Source organism: Trachypithecus francoisi, unplaced genomic scaffold (assembly GCF_009764315.1).
Source record: "Trachypithecus francoisi isolate TF-2019V2 unplaced genomic scaffold, Tfra_2.0 Lachesis_group4, whole genome shotgun sequence".
Classification (NCBI taxonomy): Eukaryota; Metazoa; Chordata; class Mammalia; order Primates; family Cercopithecidae; genus Trachypithecus; species Trachypithecus francoisi.
The window spans coordinates 88,506,872-88,525,437 of record NW_022681469.1 but is presented as its reverse complement, the minus strand read 5'-3'; the positions used below and the strand labels follow the sequence as shown (position 1 = coordinate 88,525,437).

The window sequence follows — 18,566 nt, the reverse complement described above, 5'->3', positions numbered from 1 at the left end:
CACTATAATTAATTATAACAAATCAGAGACTTTAAGTTCCAGAGTACATGTGTAGGATGTGCAGGTTTGTTACATCGGTAAATGTGTGGCACAGTGGTTTGTTGCACAGATCAACCCAACACCTAGGTATTAAGCCAGCATGCATTAGCTATTTTTATCAAATGTTATGGGCTGGATTGTGTTCCCCCAAAAACTCGTATGTCGAAGTCTTAATCCCCAGAACTTCAGAACAGGGTCTATAAGGAGGTAATTAAGTCAAAGTAGGTCATTAGCTGGACCCAAATACAATATGACTGGTGTCCTTATAAGAAAAAGAAAAAATAAGCCGGGCGCGGTGGCTCAAGCCTGTAATCCCAGCACTTTGGGAGGCCGAGACGGGCGGATCACGAGGTCAGGAGATCGAGACCATCCTGGCTAACCCGGTGAAACCCCGTCTCTACTAAAAAATACAAAAAACTAGCCGGGCGAGGTGGCGGGCGCCTGTAGTCCCAGCTACTCCGGAGGCTGAGGCAGGAGAATGGCCTGAACCCGGGAGGCGGAGCTTGCAGTGAGCTGAGATCCGGCCACTGCACTCCAGCCCAGGCGACAGAGCCAGACTCCGTCTCAAAAGAAAAGAAAGAAAAAATGACACAGACAGGTACAGAGGGAAAAACCATGTGGCAACACAGGGAAAAGTCATTTAATATTCAAAACATTTAATATTCCTGAAGTCATTTAATATTCCTGAAGTCATTTAATATTCAAAACATTTAATACTCCTGGTCATTTAATATTCAAAACATTTAATATCCCTGAAGTCATTTAACATTCAAAACATCTAATATTCCTGAAGTCATTTAATATTCAAAACATTTCATATTCCTGAAGTCATTTAATATTCAAAACATTTCATATTCCCTAAGTCATTTAATATTCAAAACATTTAATATTCCCTAAGTCATTTAATATTCAAAACATCTAATATTCCTTAAGTCATCTAATATTCAAAACATTAATATTCCCTAAGTCATTTAATATTCAAAACATCTAATATTCCTTAAGTCATTTCATATTCAAAACGGTTCCATACATTAATATTATCCTCATATTATAGATGGAGAAGCTGAAGTTTTGGGGATGTTAAATGAGATCTCAGATCCTCCTATGAGCACGCACCAGGATGCAGGACTCAGATGGGAATCTCGTGACTCCAAATCCCATCTACTTGTTACTTTCAGGGGATAAGGGACTGATGGAGTTTGGTCCCAACTCTGCCCTAAACTAGTTGTGAGACCTTCAAAAAGTTGTGAATTTTTGGCTATTCATTTATTCATCTGTAAAATGAGGGAATGGAACTGAACATTCCAAGGGTCTATATAAGGGCCTGCTAGTTTTAAGAATTTTGCTCAAATCATCGTTTTCAAACTCCTGAAGAAATTATTTCTGTAAATTCATTTAGAATTGAAAGGAAATTCAGTATTTGGAGAATCAAAATTTTGCCCACAGAATTCAAGGATTTATTGGAAAAATATACATACTTGCAAATGTTTTTGAAATATTATGACCTTAACTCATTTTAAAAAGTCATTTATATAGGGCTTGCATCCCATTCATTAACTTTCTGTTGTTAAAATTTTCTCCATTCTGAGATTTTAAAGACTGCACGCAACTTCATGAACAAAATACAGGATTAACATTTTCTGACAGAAAATTTAAATTCCAGTTTTAAAATCTTTAGGGAGTAATTAAATAATCTTGAGTGGAAAAAAAAATAGTTGCAGATCTTACTTTTTAGGTCTGAAAAAATGGAGTAAATGGCTTCCGGCTTGCGTAGCAGGAAAGTTTGCCTTTAAGTAAGAAATTATCTGTGAAATACCTTTGAACTCTGTGGAGGGAAGTTGCTGCATATATTCAATGGCAAGGTAGTTATTACAAGCTCACAGTATTAGGCTGTTTTTTTTTCCAATACTTCCTCAGTTTTGAAATATTACATGGGTTACTTGATTTGTATTTTTTTCATACCTGCAGAAGTTAGGGTGCATTTTTTTGACAGGAGTGGGGAAGTATTGTAGAAAATAATTTTTTATCATAATGGAGTATGGCAGGTTATGTGACTGTGAGGATCAGAATTGTGAATCATCTCTTGTGTGTTTTCAAGTAAATAAAGGCAATCTGCCCACGGGGCGGAAAAAAAAAAAATCTACAAACTACAAACTCCGTCCAATCACATAAAGACAAATCAGCCTTCAGGCAAATCAAATGTCTTCATTCAAAGTCTACCTGGATTTGGCACTCTGCCCATTGTTTCAAAACCTCTTAACAATACATTTCACAAATAGTTAAAAGCATGTATACTGAAAAGCCTACTTTTGCAATGTTATTTTTAAAAACAAGGAACTCTTTAACCCAGGGAAGATAATCATTTGGGAAAAAGAAGGTTCGTTTCTGAGTTAGCAACAAGTAAATGCAGCACTAGTGGGTGGGATTGAGGTGTGCCCTGGTGCATAAATAGAGACTCAGCTGTGCTGGCACACTCAGAAGCTTGGACCGCATCCTAGCCGCCGGCTCACACAAGACAGGTGGGTGAGGAAATCCAGGTAAGGCTCCTGACAGCAGCTTTAGATGGGCACTTGCTGGAGTGAATTTTGGCCTCTGATTGCTATATAAAGTTGTAGGCAATCAAGCAACAGAGAACTGCAAGTTTCCAAGGGCAATGAAGTAGAATTTGGAAGGGAAATATGGAATTTCCACCAAAGGCTTACTGGGGCCTTTCTTTGGCTAGAGCTGGCACAGTGTGACGTTCCTGAGTTAGTTCAGAGAAAGGCTTTCCCCTTTGGGAAACAAAATTTCCAAGAGTAGGTGAATCCTAGGATTTTTCAAGCCTGGGACAGGGTCCAGGGATTTTCGTCTGTCACCATCTAAAGCTTTCTTTCCCACAGGCTAAAGCAAAGCCCCGTAGGCATCTCCACCATGACACCTCAGCCCGGATTGTCCGCTTGGAATATATTATTGCAAATTAGAAAACAGTTTTCTTTCTCTTTTTGGTGCAAAGACATTCTTGTTGCCTCTGCAGTCTTTAAATTCATGGGATAGGCTGTTAAAGGAGAGGGCTGGTTGCTTTCCTGAAGCATTTACAAACACGGACACTAAAATGTCTTGCAAGTGCACTCTTTGCTAAAGATGAGAAGACAGGGATATGGTGATGAGTAAAAAGTGCTGGCTTCACATAGTGTGTGTGTGTGTGTGTGTGTGTGTGTGTGTGTGTTCCTATGTGTGTGTGTCTGTGTCTCCAAATTATCAATATTTTCCATAGTTGGAATTGTGTTTTGAGGTGGTTTATGCAGGAAATTTGCAGAGCAGAATCTATTCATATTACAAAAACCCAGTGGAGTGAATCTCAGAAAGTCACCTCGGAGCAGGATGTTTGTACAGCAGGAGTTATATTAGCCTTCCTTGAGTCATCCTGCCGTAAAACACAAGCAATATATCAATAGTTCCAACCTGTAATCTTTGGAGATATTGCAAGGTCCTAATAGCTACTTGTAAAACAAGAATTGTAAATGGACTAAGTAAATAAAAATGCTTTACCATCAATTTACTATTTTTTAGAATACACATAGATGCTGTTATAAATAAAAGACAAAATCAAATGTTTGTTGGTAGATTCAAAGAAGTTATTTGCCATTATGTTTCTGAACCAACCAGTATTCTAAAAGTATAATTATTCTCATGTAAAAGTTCTTGATTTTTTTAACATTAAAAAGAAGTCTTATACAAAGAAGGCTGAGAATTGTTGACTTACAGTGTACACTTAGGTCGTTTTTGCAAAACTCTAGAAGACAACAGTTATTGGCATTTCCACATCTTTGTGGGTATAGAAAATGAACAAAGTATACCCCTGATTTTTGCTTACATCTTTTCTGAGTAAGACATTTTGTGCTTATGTACTATGAATTAGTTAATAATTGGTCAGTTAAATACAAAATGACATTTCGATCTGGTAACTTAGCAACACCGTTAAAAAAAAAATCAGCTAATGCTTAGCAAAGGTTTCCACTCAAGATATTAGATTATGAAAAACTTCCCGCTTAACAATAGTCATTCCTTGGAGAGTTTATTTGACTTCATTCAGAACCATTCACCAATACTAGAGTTAGGTGCTGTGGTTTCATATTTCCTTTTTAGCACTTTCAGTGTTTGGTTTTATCAGAATCCCAGATCTCCAGCCTTCCATGTTACAGCCCCGTGGACAACCTTAGTGACTTGCTAGAGGAACTCACTTTGCTCCCTCCCCCCCTCCTCACTCACTAAAGTTATCTTGTCATTTATTTTCCTGTTCATAGGCTTTAGCTTTTCCTGGGAATCAACTGTGGAATACCAGAAAGAAAAAGTAATTTAACTAAGATATCGGCTAGGTGTGGTGACTCACTCCTGTAATCCCAGCACTTTGGGAGGCCAAGGCAGGAGGATCACTTGAGGTCAGGAATTTGAGACCAGCCTGGGCAACATGACAAAACGCCATCTCTACTAAAAAATACAAAAACATAGCCAAGTATGGGGGCACCTGCCTGTAGTCCTAGCTCCTTGGGAGGCTGAGGAGGGAGGATCACTTGAACCCAGAAGGTGGAGGTTGCAGTGAGCCAAGATTGTGCCACTGCACTCCAGCCTGGGCAACACAGTGAGACCTTGTCTCCAAAAAAAGTAAATGTAAATTTCCTTAGCTACTAGAGTACATACATCTATTTTCTTAAAATATAACTATATTATTTCTATATAGATGTATATCTATATAGATAACTCTATAGCTATAGAGATCTTTATCTTTTTGTCTGTATCTATGTGGATCAATAGACAGCTATCCATACTATATACAGACAGTCCCAACTTACAGTAGTTTGACTTAATTTTTTTTTATGATGGTGCAAAAGCAATACATATTCAGTAGAAACTGTATTTCAAGTATCCATATAACCACTCTGGTTTTTACTTCCAATACAGTATTCATAAAAATTCCTTGAGATATTCAACACTTTACTATAAAATGGGCTTTGTGTTGGATGTCTTTTCCCAACCGCAAGCTAATGTGAGTGTTCTGAGCACATTTAAGGTAGGTTCAGCTGTGGTGATCATTAGGTTAGGTGTATTACAGTAGTTCCCCCATTATCTGTAGGGGTTATGGTCCATAACCCTCAGGGGATGCCTGAAACCGCAGATTAGTACCAAACACTACATATGCTATGTTTTTTCCTATACATACATATCTATGATAAAGTTGAAATTATAAATTAAGCACAATAAGAGATTAACAAGAGCTAATAATAAAACAGAACAATTACAACAGTATCTTATAACAAAAGTTAGGTGAATTTGCTCTCTCTCTCAAAATATCTTATTGCACTGTGCTCACCTATTTTGGATGCAGTTGACTGTGGATAGCTGAAACCTCAGAAAGTAAAACCCTGGGAAAGGAGAGACTACTCTGAATGCATTTTGACTTACAATATTTTCAGCTAACAGTGGGTTTATTGGAACATTACTCGATTGTAAGTCAAAGACCACCTGTATTCTTAGGAAAATCCCATGGAACAGAGCTGTTTACTCCAATCTCATATGTCCAGTCTCAGCAGAGCCTCAGTTTCTGGTATATTCCACCATTGTGGGGCAACTTGCAGACCCTGAAGACTGCTAGTTCATTTTTGTTTACTGATTTTGGTTGGTTTTCCATACTAGAGTTGCCATGGAGAAAATTTCAGTGTCAGCATTCTTGCTCCTTGTGGTCCTCTCCTACACTCTGGCCAGAGATACCACAGTCAAACCTGGAGCTAAAAAGGACACAAAGGACTCTCGACCCAAACTGCCCCAGACCCTCTCCAGAGGTAGGAGTCAGCTTCTTGTTGGCTTCCAACTGCTACTTAATTGGAAAAGATTTTCTCTCTCTTGGTGCTTAAACCTGGTGCTAACCTGGTGCCAGGTTATTTTGGGCTGTGTTCCTTCTAGATATATCGTTGTTTATAATTATTTCTACTTTCTCCAGGGGTTTTTCTTCTTCTTTAGTATCAGGTCTATTATCCCAGTCTTTACCATTGCTTTGCAACAGCTTTGGGTCTGAATTTAGAAAAGCTTCAAATATACTGATTCATTTCATTCTAGGTTGGGGTGACCAACTCATCTGGACTCAGACATATGAAGAAGCTTTATACAAATCCAAGACAAGGTAAAGATCAGGGTTACTCAGAGGTCCCTCAAAGCTCTCAAGAGCACCACCTAGTGACATCTAGATATATGTGAAATCTTACTCAATAAAATTTGTCTAATCTCTCTTTGTCTTTTAAAGCAACAAACCCTTGATGATTATTCATCACTTGGATGAATGCCCACACAGTCAAGGTACTTCGTTCTTCTAAATATGATTTCCTTTACAGGCTTTTAGCCTTAGGGCCAGGGTTCAGATCACTCATGTTTGTATCTTTAGAACCACAGTTGCATTAAAAAAAAAAAGAATATTTCCTATAGTAAAAACATATTTAAAAGTGACTTCAAATATCTCCACGTTTTGTGATAACCATTGGTACATATTTTGAAAAACTAGCTTTAGGATTCATCTTCAACTTCTTGATTTCTCTTACAGTCCACATTCAATACACCAGCAAATACTGGCTTTATCTTCAAAATATATCCTTAAACCAGCCCCAGATCCACAGGCATGAAGCCTGTGCCATCTCACAGGGCCCCGAGCTTAGAAGGTTCCCACACTTGGTTTAAACTCTGCTGTCATTGTCTTAAAAGCCTTAGTAATTCTTCAACAAGGGGCTCTACACTTGCATTTTGCACTGAGCCCAAATCCAACCACTTCCTATGGCCTCCATGCTACTGCCCTGGTCCAAGCCAAGATCAGATCTTGTCTAGACTACCATAACAGTCACCTAACTGGCCACCCTACAGCCAAGTCCACATAGAAGCCAGAGTGAGGCTGGTAGACGTAAATCAGATCCTATGACTCACGTGCTCAAGTGGCTTCTTATCACAGAATTAAATCCGGATTCCTGACCACAAGCTATGAGGCTGACAGGATCAGACCAATGGCTATCTCTCCCCTCCTACCACTCTCCTCTTGCTTTCTTCACTCTGTCCAGCCTGGCCTTCATGCTGTTCCTCCCAAATCTGAGCTCATTCCCACCTCACAGCTATTGCTTTGCAGTTCCCCCTGCCCAGTGGCCTAGCCCAAAATGGATCACTCCCTCACTTCAATGTTAGCCCCTCAGGAAGATCTGCCTGGACCGCTCACAGTTTTTAAACCCTTTGCTTTATTTTTCTTCAAAGTACACGTATCTCTACCTGAAATTATCATCTACTTATTTCTTTGTTTATGGTTTGTCTCCCACACAAGTATTTGAGCTCTATGAAAAAAAACATGCTTTTTTTTTTTTTTTTTACTGCACTATCCCTAGTGCATAACACAGTGCTTAACACATGGCAGCCATTCAATAAATATGAGCTGGAGAAAAAATAAATGGATGAATGAATGGATGAATGAGTGAATAAAAAGCAGAGGTAGTCAATGCCATAGATATTACTTCACTAATCATTTGCTAAAAGGCCAAAGTAGAATATTGTATTTAAAATGCAATTCAATAAATAAATAAAATGCAATTTAACTTAAAATAGAACAAAGCTTTTAACCAATGCTAAGATGGATGCTTAATGATTTTTCTTTGTATTATAGCTTTAAAGAAAGTGTTTGCTGAAAATAAAGAAATCCAGAAATTGGCAGAGGAGTTTGTCCTCCTCAATCTGGTTGTAAGTTTCCTTTTCATCATTACTAACATTTCTCTATGGCTCATTACTTGAAATAGATGATTCATTTTTCCTATACATCTTAGTCATACCGCATTAACTGGGATTGCTTCCAAATATCCCATCTCATAGATTAGAGAGAAAAAAAGATATTTCATTTTGTTAACAATTCATTTGGCATGTCTGTTTTTATTTAGTAATTAATCATCTCAGTTTGTCTGAAACTTCTACCCTGTAGTCAGAATTTTTCTGTTGCTAGAAGGTTTTTGTTACTTGCTGTGCCCATCCCTCTATAGTCCTGGCTTCTCTACACCCATTCTTGATCCTGGTCACCTCTCAGGAAGAGACGGCTCTCTGGCTTTCCAACTCTAATCATGCCTCTCGTGCTTTAGCTTTATGCATTTCCACCTTACTTCACCATCACCACCCCTCATGGTGCTCAAGCTTTCTGTCTCAGCAAGTTCTTTTTACTGTATACAAACATTTCATTTTCCCTCTAAAAGCAAGCCAACAAAAAATGACTCTACCTAGTCATATGTCCTTTTGAGCCCCGCTGCCCTTCCTCTTCACAGGTTGGCTTCCTGAAAGAGCACTTCACACCAGTAGTTCTTCCTTGCCTCTCTTCCATGGGTTCCTCTTCCTACTCCTTAATGTGAGTGACATGATGAATCTCTACTTGATCCTTTTCTCTTTCCATATTTTGTATTCAGTGAACAGCTTCATCTACAACTGCCTTTAATCAATTCTGACACACTAATAATTCCTACATCTTACCCAAACATGAAACAACTTCCAACTTGTCTATCCAACCATATTCCAGATACCTTATTATCACCTTAAACTCAGAATGTTCCTCACTGCACATTAATCATCTTGGTTTGCACTTTTCCAATAGCTCTTCTTTCTCTATTCCCTATTTTATTGATAGTGGTACTGTGCTAGACTGGACTCTCCTACTCACCTACAGCATTCAGTAAGCCCTGTGCTTCTAAATTCCAAGTATTCCTGCTATTAGTCACTTCTCTATAAACTCAGGACCACTATTTTAGTAAGCCTCTTTCACTTTCCCTAGCTTACTGTACTACTGCTAAATGGCTCCCAGTCTACAAGATAAACCCTGTCTAATCCCACATGGCTGTCAGTGTAGTTGCTTTACAGACCAAACTGGGGTCACAGTGTCTCTTCTAACATCCCTCCAGTGGTTCTTAACTATTTCTGAACAAAGGAAAACACCATGGCAGATGTGAAAAGTCATTCCTAAGCTGGCCCCTGAAGCAGCTCTAGGCACCTTTTCTCGCCACTGCCCTCATGCATTCCCCTAACTCAGTCCTTCCCCAGCACTTGGCCATAGAAGAAAATGCTCCGCCTGTCCTCTCCATACTCTTCCTCCTGCATGAAGTGTCTTTCTTTTCCACATAACTGACTCCTGTTCATTTTTAAAGATTACTCCTTATCCACTTCAGAAAGTCCTAGTCGGGGTGGAATCTGCATTCTGGGCTAAATGTCTTCCTCAAGGCAACCACCAAATCTGCATATCCTACACCATAACATTTCACCCACTGAGTCCTCAATATTCATTTTCCTACCTGTATCTCTCAATAGAGTGTGCATTCATTAAAGATTAGCACTGTGCCTTGCTAAATACAGTTCTAAATAAAAATTGGTAAATGGATAAATGAATACTCAAGAAAATCCTGTATTTGTTTCTGTAATTTCTCTAGAAATTACATCTGCTTTTTTCCTTAATAAACTCTTATTTCATCCAAGATGTCTTCCCCAAACACAATAACTCCTTCCAAATTCTCCCTTAATTTTTTTGCTCTGTATCACATCCATTCAGCACTTTATCTCATGTTCTGCTCTATCTTATTTATTATTTCATGCTTGCAACTTGTCTCCTCATCTATACAATAAACTCTTTGTGGAAGAGAGGTACCTTATGATATTGTCAGATGCCTGGCCAGAAATGGACGGATTCTTGTATTAACAAGTTTGAAAATGGCTGAAAAGGAAAAGTAAACTAAAAGACGTTTTTCTTTTTATCTTAGTATGAAACAACTGACAAACACCTTTCTCCTGATGGCCAGTATGTCCCCAGGATTATGTTTGTTGGTAAGTGGAAGTGACAATGAGATAACTCGGAAGCTCATACTAGTGCTGCCATCTTCCTTCTCTCCTCCCCACTGTCCCTTGCCACTTTGCCATGGCCCATGTCATCACTAAGCTCTAGCAAGGAGTATGACATTCCTTTAAGTTCCACAACATATTTTCTTTAGAAAATGTGAGCTTTTACCTATTTCCACACAACACTTTCTTTTCTCACATGCTAATTGTAACTTTTCATCTTCTGCTATGATACATCTGATAACAAAGCACCCTATTCGCAATTTAAACATATTGATACATTTCCTGAATACAAGAGGCCTGCAAATATTTATTTTTTAACCCAGCAAACTTTCACTTTGTGTATTAGATTTTTCTATCTGACATTTTTTATTATTATTTTTAAGAAAGGAATAAGGCTGGGTGGCTCACGCCTGTAATCCTAGCACTTTGGGAGGCTGAGGCCGGCACATCACTTGAGGTCAGGAGTTTGAAACCAGCCTGGCCAACATGGTGAAACACCATCTCTACTAAAAATACAAAAAAATTAGCCAGGCGTGGTTGCAGGAGCCTGTAATTCCAGCTACCTGGGAGGCTGAGGCACGAGAATTGCTTGAACCTGGGAGGTGGAGGTTGCAGTGAGCTGAGATAGCACCACTGCAATCCAGCCTGCGCGACAGAGCGAGACTCCATTTCAAGAAAAAAAAAAAAAAAAAAAAAGGAATATGAAGTGGGAAAAAGAAATGAAAGGAGCCACATGCTCCTTCCTGCCACTGGTACTTTTTTCATGTGCTTTTCCCACTTCCTTCTCTGTCCCCCAATTTCACATCATTAACTCCCCAGTCATCATCATTCATTGACCCGGTCAAATCCCTACTACATGCTCTTGTGGCACCATGTCTCTCTTTTTAGTCATACTTTCCTCAGGTATAATTTTGCATTTTGGGGGTGGTTATGTAATAAATCCCACCATGGACTATAAGCCCCTATGGCAGGGACTGTACGTATTTCTGCTCACCATGCTGTTCCCAACATGACCCTGCAGTAGGCTCTCCATCAATATGTGCTGAATTATTCGATGATTGTACTGAGTTTGGCTTTGTTCAAAGTCATACTGATTTAAGGACAATCCATAGTGAAATCTATCACTTACAAGAACGCAAGCTAATCATATGATTCACCTGTGTAGTTCATTCAAGTTTACACTGAATGTATAAAGCAGGGCAAAGAAAAACGAGAGACAGAAAAAAGGAAGGCTGAACTAAAGCACTAATTTTATAGGTTTAGTTTTGTTAGAATTTAGAACATTTGGCATCCTAACAGTGAAAGGGAATTTATAGATTGTCCGGTCATACCTTGTACAGGAATTCTTTTTACAGCATCCCTGTGGAAGGGCATTTTAACCCACATTCAATTCCTTCAGTCCTAAGAACCAGCTCCAAGGCAGCTTGCTCTTCTAGCTCCGCAGCAGCCACGCTGACTACATGTTTGAATCACCTGGAGGATTTTAAAGATCAAGTTGTCCAGGCCACACCTCAAACCAATTAAGTCAGAATCTCTGGGGGTGGGACGCAGGCATCCGTAGTGTTTACAGTTCTCCAGATGATTCCAATGTGCAGCCAGGGTTGTGAGCTGCTGGTTGGGTATTTAAAAGGCCCTTCTTAGGTTAATTTCTTACAAAGATTAGACCGTGTCTTTGTATCCTCTGCACCAAACAGAAGCATGGTCGGTCTCAAATCTGGTGAATAAATGTACATCTGTTTCTTGTAATTTATGTGTCTGGCCTTAGTCCAACATTCTGAAATGACAGATTGCCCACTCCAGTACCAGCGACAGACTTTGCAAACATGCAGATGGTTCTCACATGTCCTCCTTGTCTCGTTTTCAGGGCACGTGTCCTAGGTTCTTTCGATTACGTCTCTCAAGGCAAGGTTTCCAGATCTCTCTGTATCCTCACGCTTCCCTTTCGGATGCATCTTAATTTTAAAATACCCCTTTTTCTCATTAATTAGATAACTTCAAGTTAAATATAAAACATGGCAAGATGGATTTAAATTTAGAGGGATATATGTACACATAAGAGAAGACCAATCTCTACTTTTAAAAATGCAGTTAATTAACAATAAAGTAAAATATAGTGAAGGTACTATATGTTTATTTGAACTTTGCTGTTAAGGACTTGTATTCCTCCATTAATTAAAAAAAAAAACTGTTTTGAAAACTAGCATTGGATATGGGTTTCCAATGATCTAGAAACATGTAAACTGCAACATAATCATTTCAAGAATTTAAAATAATTTTGCAGCACAGAATGTTAATGTTTTCACCAAAAAACTAAACACCATGTCACCCCTAAATATATATTAATCTGTTTTCAGGTTGCCACAGATAGAACAGAAGGGTTCATAACATTTTCCACAAATAGCACTGCACAGCTGTTGATGTTTCCAGCCCTGCATTTGCTGCTAACTGCCAGGGGCTGGGTAGTAGAGTGGATGGATCAGAGCTCCTGAGTGCAGACACACTTCATTCCTTCACGGGACATGAATACGTGAACTGCAGCTCCCCGTGGCATTAGAGGTTTTTTTGAAAACAAACCATTCCATTCCCTTTTGCTTTGTTTATCTTTGCAGACCCATCTCTGACAGTTAGAGCTGATATCACTGGAAGATATTCAAATCGTCTCTATGCTTACGAACCTGCAGATACAGCTCTGTGTAAGTGTTACCTTCAATTTGGATGTTGCCCAAGAGTTGAACACTTTTATTGCTGTAGTGATGGGACTAGGGGCTGCATGGTGAGGTGAGAGAGAGCTAGGCTTAGGGACGCCTCAGACTCAGTTTGACCCTAACTAGCCTTGCATCCTCAGGCAAATCACACTCTCTTTCCATCTCAGGTTTGTTTGTTTTTAATCTCAGTTGAAGATGAATTATTTAGATTAGGTATCTTTTTCTCTAGGAGAATTCTATGACCACATTACCTGATTTTCAGGTTTTCTGTTAGGTACACTAGCACACACTCCTTCTATCACAGAACTGAGTGTAATAATTGTAATAATCTGCATGTCTTAACTTTTTAAATAACAAAAGTGAAAGAATGTGCGGTCCAGCTTAAAATTAAATTCAGGTTCAATGTAAAGATCAGTAGGAAAGATGATCCAAATGATTGCCAAGAAAATCACCTTCCCTGTGGTTGCCATGAATGGAAGAGAGAGAGAGAGACTGACTTAAGGCAGATGAGGTACCTCAATGCAAGGCTGTAGCTAGCTGTGACATCTGATTAGTCCTCTGGGAAGAAAAGTGGGTTTTATCCTAGGAACCAACTCTGATCAATTAGTAGTGCCTAGAACTGCACTGTCCAATATATATGTTAACCATTCACCACATGTTGCTATTTAAGTTAAAGTTAGAAATTCATTTCTCCACACTAGCCACATTCCAAGTGCTCAATGCCCAGACACTGAACATTTTCATCATCACAGAAATTTCTATTAGCCAGTGCTGACTTAGAACGTCATTTTGTGAAGAGAAATGAGGCCATGTCTAGGAAGCAGGAGAGATAATCGTGGTCCATTAGCAACGTTTCCAGTGTGTGCTGGACCAGGGGAAGCACATTCCAAGTAGTGTCAGCCATTCTTGAGATAATACCGTACATTTTAATAAGACTAAGCTCTTTAAAGGCAGGTGTCCTACACAGGTAATATCACAATGCCTTGTAGAACAGGCACTTAATAAATATTTGTAGGAAGAGTGAATAAGCAGCTGTTCAGTGCCTGTCGCGTGGACATCTTATTTTTAGTAGATCACATACCTCATTTTGATGAACTGCTGTTGAAGAAACAGTGACCCAGAGTTAGGGCTCTAGAACAGTAGCTCCATTATTTGTTAGCTGTGTGACCTTGAGCAAGCTACTCAGCCTCTCTCTGCCTGTTTCATTATGTATAAGTAAAGTTCTAATCATGTTTGTATGAGGATTAAATAATTCATGTGCATAAAGCACTTGATTTGCTATTATTTATATTTCCCCTACTTCTAAAACAACTTACGGTAGGTAGATGCACACACCTACTAATAGACGTTGCTTTTAAACGTGATTTAAATTTACTTCTAAATGAGCCAAAATTATTTTCTGCTGATAGAGCTTATTAAAGGAATATTTTGGAAGTGAGGATTGGAGATGAAGGATCTGGGAAGGAATGAATACAGTAGAAAACTAGATTGTCACAAAAGCCATTTCATATAACGTTTTTAAATTACAATAAGATTACCAATTATTCACCTCATGATTAAAAAGCATCCTATCAGGCTGGGCACAGTGGCTCACGCCTGTAATCCCAGCACTTTGGGAGGTCAAGGTGTGTGGATCACTTGAGCTCAGGAGTTTGAGACCAGCCTGGCCAAAACCCCGTCTGTCCAAAAAATACAAAAATTAGCTGGGCATGGTGAAGCACACCTCAAATCCCAGCTACTCAGGAGGCTAAGGCTAAAGAAACAGTTGAACCCAGGAGGCAGAGGTTGCACTGAGCGGAGATTGCGCCACTGCACGCCAGCCTGAGCAGGAGTGAGACCTTGTCTCACAAAAAAAGCACCCCATTAAATAATGAATTAAGCATCCAAGTTTGGGGTTATTATATCGATATAATGTATGACGGTGTCTTGACTCTCCTGCTTTTATCCTCCATTAGTGCTTGACAACATGAAGAAAGCTCTCAAGTTGCTGAAGACCGAGTTGTAAAGAAAAATCTACAAGCCCTTCTGTCTATGTCAGGCCTTGAGACTTGAAACCAGAAGAAGTGTGAGAAGACTGGCAAGTGTGGAAGCATAGTGAACACACTGATTAGGTTATGGTTTAATGTTACAACAACTATTTTTTAAGAAAAACAAGTTTTAGAAATCTGGTTTCAAGTGTACATGTGTGAAAGCAATATTGTATACTACTATAGTGAGCCATGATTTTCTTAAAAAAATAAATCCTTTTGGGGGTGTTCTGTTTTTTCCAACTTGGTCTTTCACAGTGGTTCGTTTACCAAATAGGATTAAACACACACAAAATGCTCAAGGAAGGGACAAGACAAAACCAAAACTACTTCAAATGATGAAGACCAAAGACCAAGTTATTTCACCACACCACAGGTTCTCAGTAGATGACTATAAGTAGACCTGAGCTTAATCAACAGAAGTATCAAGCCATGTGCTTTAGCATAAAAGAATATTTGGAAAAACATCCCAAGAAAATCATGTCACTACCTAGAGTCAACTCTGGCCAGGAACTCTAATGTACACATTTTCATTTAGTAATTAAATTTTAGTCAGATTTTGCCTCACTTAATGCTCTCAGGGGAAGCCTCCCTCAGGGTAGCTTTCTCCTTCAGAAGTCTAATTTAGTAGAAAGGTCATCCAAAGAACATCTGCACCCCTGAACACACCCTAAAGAAATGCTGGGAATTGGCCTTGTAATCGATTTCCGTGTCAAGGTCCTAAAGTACCGGAGGGAAATAAATTCAGCCAACATGTGACTAACTGGACGAAGAGCAAAGGGTGGTGACGTGTTGATGAGGCAGATGGAGATCAGAGGTCACCAGGGTTTAGGAAACGTGAAAGGCGGTGGCATCGGGGTAGGGGAGCATTCTGCCTAACAGAAATTAGAATTGTGTGTTAATTTCTTCACTATATACTTAATCTCACATTCATTAATATATGGAATTCCTCTACTGCCCAGCCCCTGCTGATTTCTTTGGCCCCTGGACTACGGGGCTCTATATAACGCTTTGCAGTATCTGTCGCTTGTCTTGATTAACTTTTTTGGATAGATCCTTTTTTGAACAGATCTTTTGGCATTATTAATTTTTCCAGGGATATATTTTCAATCTTTTCTATCTCTCATAGTGACTACTATCATTAGTAGGTGCTGAGCATATACTGCTGATTTAATGACACACAAATCTTCAGCAAAAATATCACAGGTTAATCAGCTCCCTTCTCACAAGTAGATAACTTACACGTGCTGAAAAAGGTAACACATTCCATTTAAAAAGCTCTCTGAAGGATAACAAGAGGAAAAAGAGGTTTCCCTTCCATAAACAAATATTTTAAATGACAACTTCTAAGTGATTCAAGTTTCTCCTATAGTATAGCAAAATATTTTTTTCATTGGGCTGATGTGAAGTAAGATTAACTTCTTAAAATGTGTGAATGGCAAAACATCTTAACACATACAAATACTTTTAAAATATAAATAAATATTTAGGAAATCAAATGTTACAGCTGTAAGGAAAATAAGTCCCCCTTTTAAAAGCATTGGAGAAACACAAAGCATGAGTCATTAATCGACTTTGTCCCATCAGTCTCCTCTACTACTGAGAATTTATCCTAAGGAAATCATCCAACAGAAACAGTTCTGTCAAGAGGCCAATGGTAACATTATTTAAATACACCAAAGAAAAGCAACCTCCGGAAAACATAATGGCTACATGTTATATTAAGACGAAATGCATTATGTTGTCATCTACAAAAATAATAAACATAACGGTGAAACAGAAAAGGCCTAAGTAAAAAATAATTTAAGACCTTCTATGCTATAATTGCAACTACAGGAAATGTGTACACACACAGTTAAAAACAGAATTGAGGTCAGTCGTGGTGGCTCACACATGTAATCCCAGCACTTTGGGAGGCTGAGCAGGCAGGCGTTATCGCTTGAGCCCAGAAGTGTGAAACCAGCCTGGCCAACATGGAGAAACCCCGACTCTACTTGAAATACAGAAAAATTAGCTGAGCACGGTGCCCAATGCCTGTAATCCCAGCTACTTGGGAGGCTGAGGCATGAGAAACCAAGAGAGGCAGAAGTTGCAGTGAGCTGAGATCATACCACTGCAGTCCACCCTGGGTGACAAAGAGAGACTCTGTCTCCAAAAAAAAAAATTAAAAAAAAATTAAAAAATAGAAGATACGAACATGGAAATGGTTGTTCTAAACTCACTGAAATACTAGCAATGCCTGTTCTTTGTACCAAATCCCTCTTATGTCATCTCACAATCTTTCATTTGCGTTTAAATAAATTTCAAGTGAAAGTATATCTTGACTATTTCTCTGACTACAGAGAAGTAGAAGAGTACTAGAAGACTGAAGAGTGCTATTTCAAACAGCCAAATAAAAATGTTAATAACATAGTGGGAATATAAAATGGTGCAGCCATTTTTGTTTTGTGGAAAACAATATGGTGGTCCCTCAAAAAATTAAACATAGAACTACCATCCAACCCAGTAATACCACTCTTGGGTATATGCTTATGAACTAAAAGCAGGGAACAGATATTTATACACCCACGCTCATAGCATTATTCACAATAGCTAAAAAGTGGAAGCAACTCAAGTGTCCACCAATGGATGAATGGATAAACAAAATGTGACATATACATACAATGAAATATTATCCAATCTTAAAGAAGAAAATTCATGGCTGGGCGCGGTGGTTCATGCCTGTAATCCCAGCATTTTGGGAGGCGGAGGTGGGAGAACTGATTGAGCCTGGGGGTTCAAGACCAGCCTGTAACAACGTGTATGAACCTTGAGGACATTATGTTCAGTAAATAAGCCAGTTGCAAAAGGACAGCTACTATACAATTTCACCTATATGGGGTACTCAGAATAGTTTTCATATAGAAAGTGGAGTGGAGGTCGCCAGGGGAAGAGGGGAATGAGGAGTTATTGCTTAATGGTTACAGAAGATAAAAAGTTATGGAAATGTGTGGTGGCAATGGTTGCATAACAATATGAACATACTTACTGCCACTGAACTACAAGCTTACAAATGGTTAAAATGATAGCTTTTATGCTATATGTATTTACCACAATAACAAAAATTTCAGTTTTATCTGAGATCCAACAGCTTAGGGAGAAAAAAACAGGAATTAAATGTTAAAAAAAAATGTAGCTAACATAAATCATCTGTAAAAGTCATTTACACAGACGGTCAACATGCCTAATTAAAACATTTTTGCCGATTTCAGAGCAACAATCTTCTTCAAATGATCTTCTGTGACTGTCTAACTCTGTTTTCTTCCTTTCTTTAATTCAGTAATCCTAAGTAGTCTACTGAGAACCCTCTAGCAATCACTGATAAGAATACCAGTCAGGAGAAAATCATTAAAAGCTCTAAGGCGAGAATAGAACTTCCTTCAGTTCAAGGACCTTGACTTCAAAGTCCAATTCAAGTCAGCTTAACCTATTAAAAGGCTACTACCTGTCAAGTCAGGACTCCAGGACCTATGAAAAGTAAGATCCTAAAAGTAAACAAAGTGGTTTCTCCCTCCAAGGGATGTCAAAGTCCATTCTTTGACATATATTTTAACTCACAGGCCTCAAATCCTCATTTGAAAATGAATTCCAAAAGCTGGTTTTCCTAAGGAGAGGGATGAAAAGTGGCCTGGCACATGGCAGAGGAGTTTGATTTTCCCCTTTCTCATATTTTCAAGAGATATTCCAATGACTACAATCGCTCAGTTATGACATTTTTAAGAAAAACATCAATGTGACAAGCCCCGTTCCCTTCTCTCCCTCTCCTCTTCTTGTGAAGTGGAGGTATTGGGGAAAGGGTGGGTTGCTCCCTTAAACTTATTTAAAACACATTCACTAACACATATTATAATTTCATTTGGCATAGAAAGCCTGGTCTAAAAATTATCTGTTAGCC

General features: G+C 38.8%; 1 protein-coding gene across 2 annotated transcripts; it reads left to right on the top strand.

Moving 5' to 3' along the window:
• The first annotated feature begins 2,401 nt into the window (after positions 1 to 2,401).
• On the top strand, positions 2,402 to 15,697 carry AGR2 (anterior gradient 2, protein disulphide isomerase family member). 2 transcript variants are annotated; one of them, XM_033192362.1, is made up of 8 exons: positions 2,402 to 2,576; positions 5,710 to 5,855; positions 6,130 to 6,193; positions 6,314 to 6,366; positions 7,703 to 7,776; positions 9,822 to 9,885; positions 12,510 to 12,593; positions 14,561 to 15,697. In XM_033192362.1, exons 2-8 carry the CDS (start codon positions 5,717 to 5,719, stop codon positions 14,608 to 14,610), a joined length of 528 nt encoding a protein of 175 aa, XP_033048253.1. In that variant the 5' UTR covers positions 2,402 to 2,576; positions 5,710 to 5,716; the 3' UTR covers positions 14,611 to 15,697. The 2 variants fall into 2 exon arrangements, with proteins under 2 accessions (XP_033048253.1, XP_033048254.1); XM_033192363.1 differs by having other exon boundaries at positions 2,410 to 2,558; positions 14,561 to 14,875.
• The last annotated feature ends 2,869 nt before the right edge of the window (positions 15,698 to 18,566 follow it).

Excerpts from the sequence above, each read along its gene's own strand:
- AGR2 (XM_033192362.1), top strand. The coding sequence starts at position 5,717 with ATGGAGAAAATTTCAGTGTCAGCATTCTTGCTCCTTGTGGTCCTCTCC. Across the intron at positions 7,777-9,821 it reads TTGTCCTCCTCAATCTGGTT|TATGAAACAACTGACAAACA; the intron begins GTAAGTTTCCTT and ends TTTTTATCTTAG. Across the intron at positions 9,886-12,509 it reads CCCCAGGATTATGTTTGTTG|ACCCATCTCTGACAGTTAGA; the intron begins GTAAGTGGAAGT and ends TTATCTTTGCAG.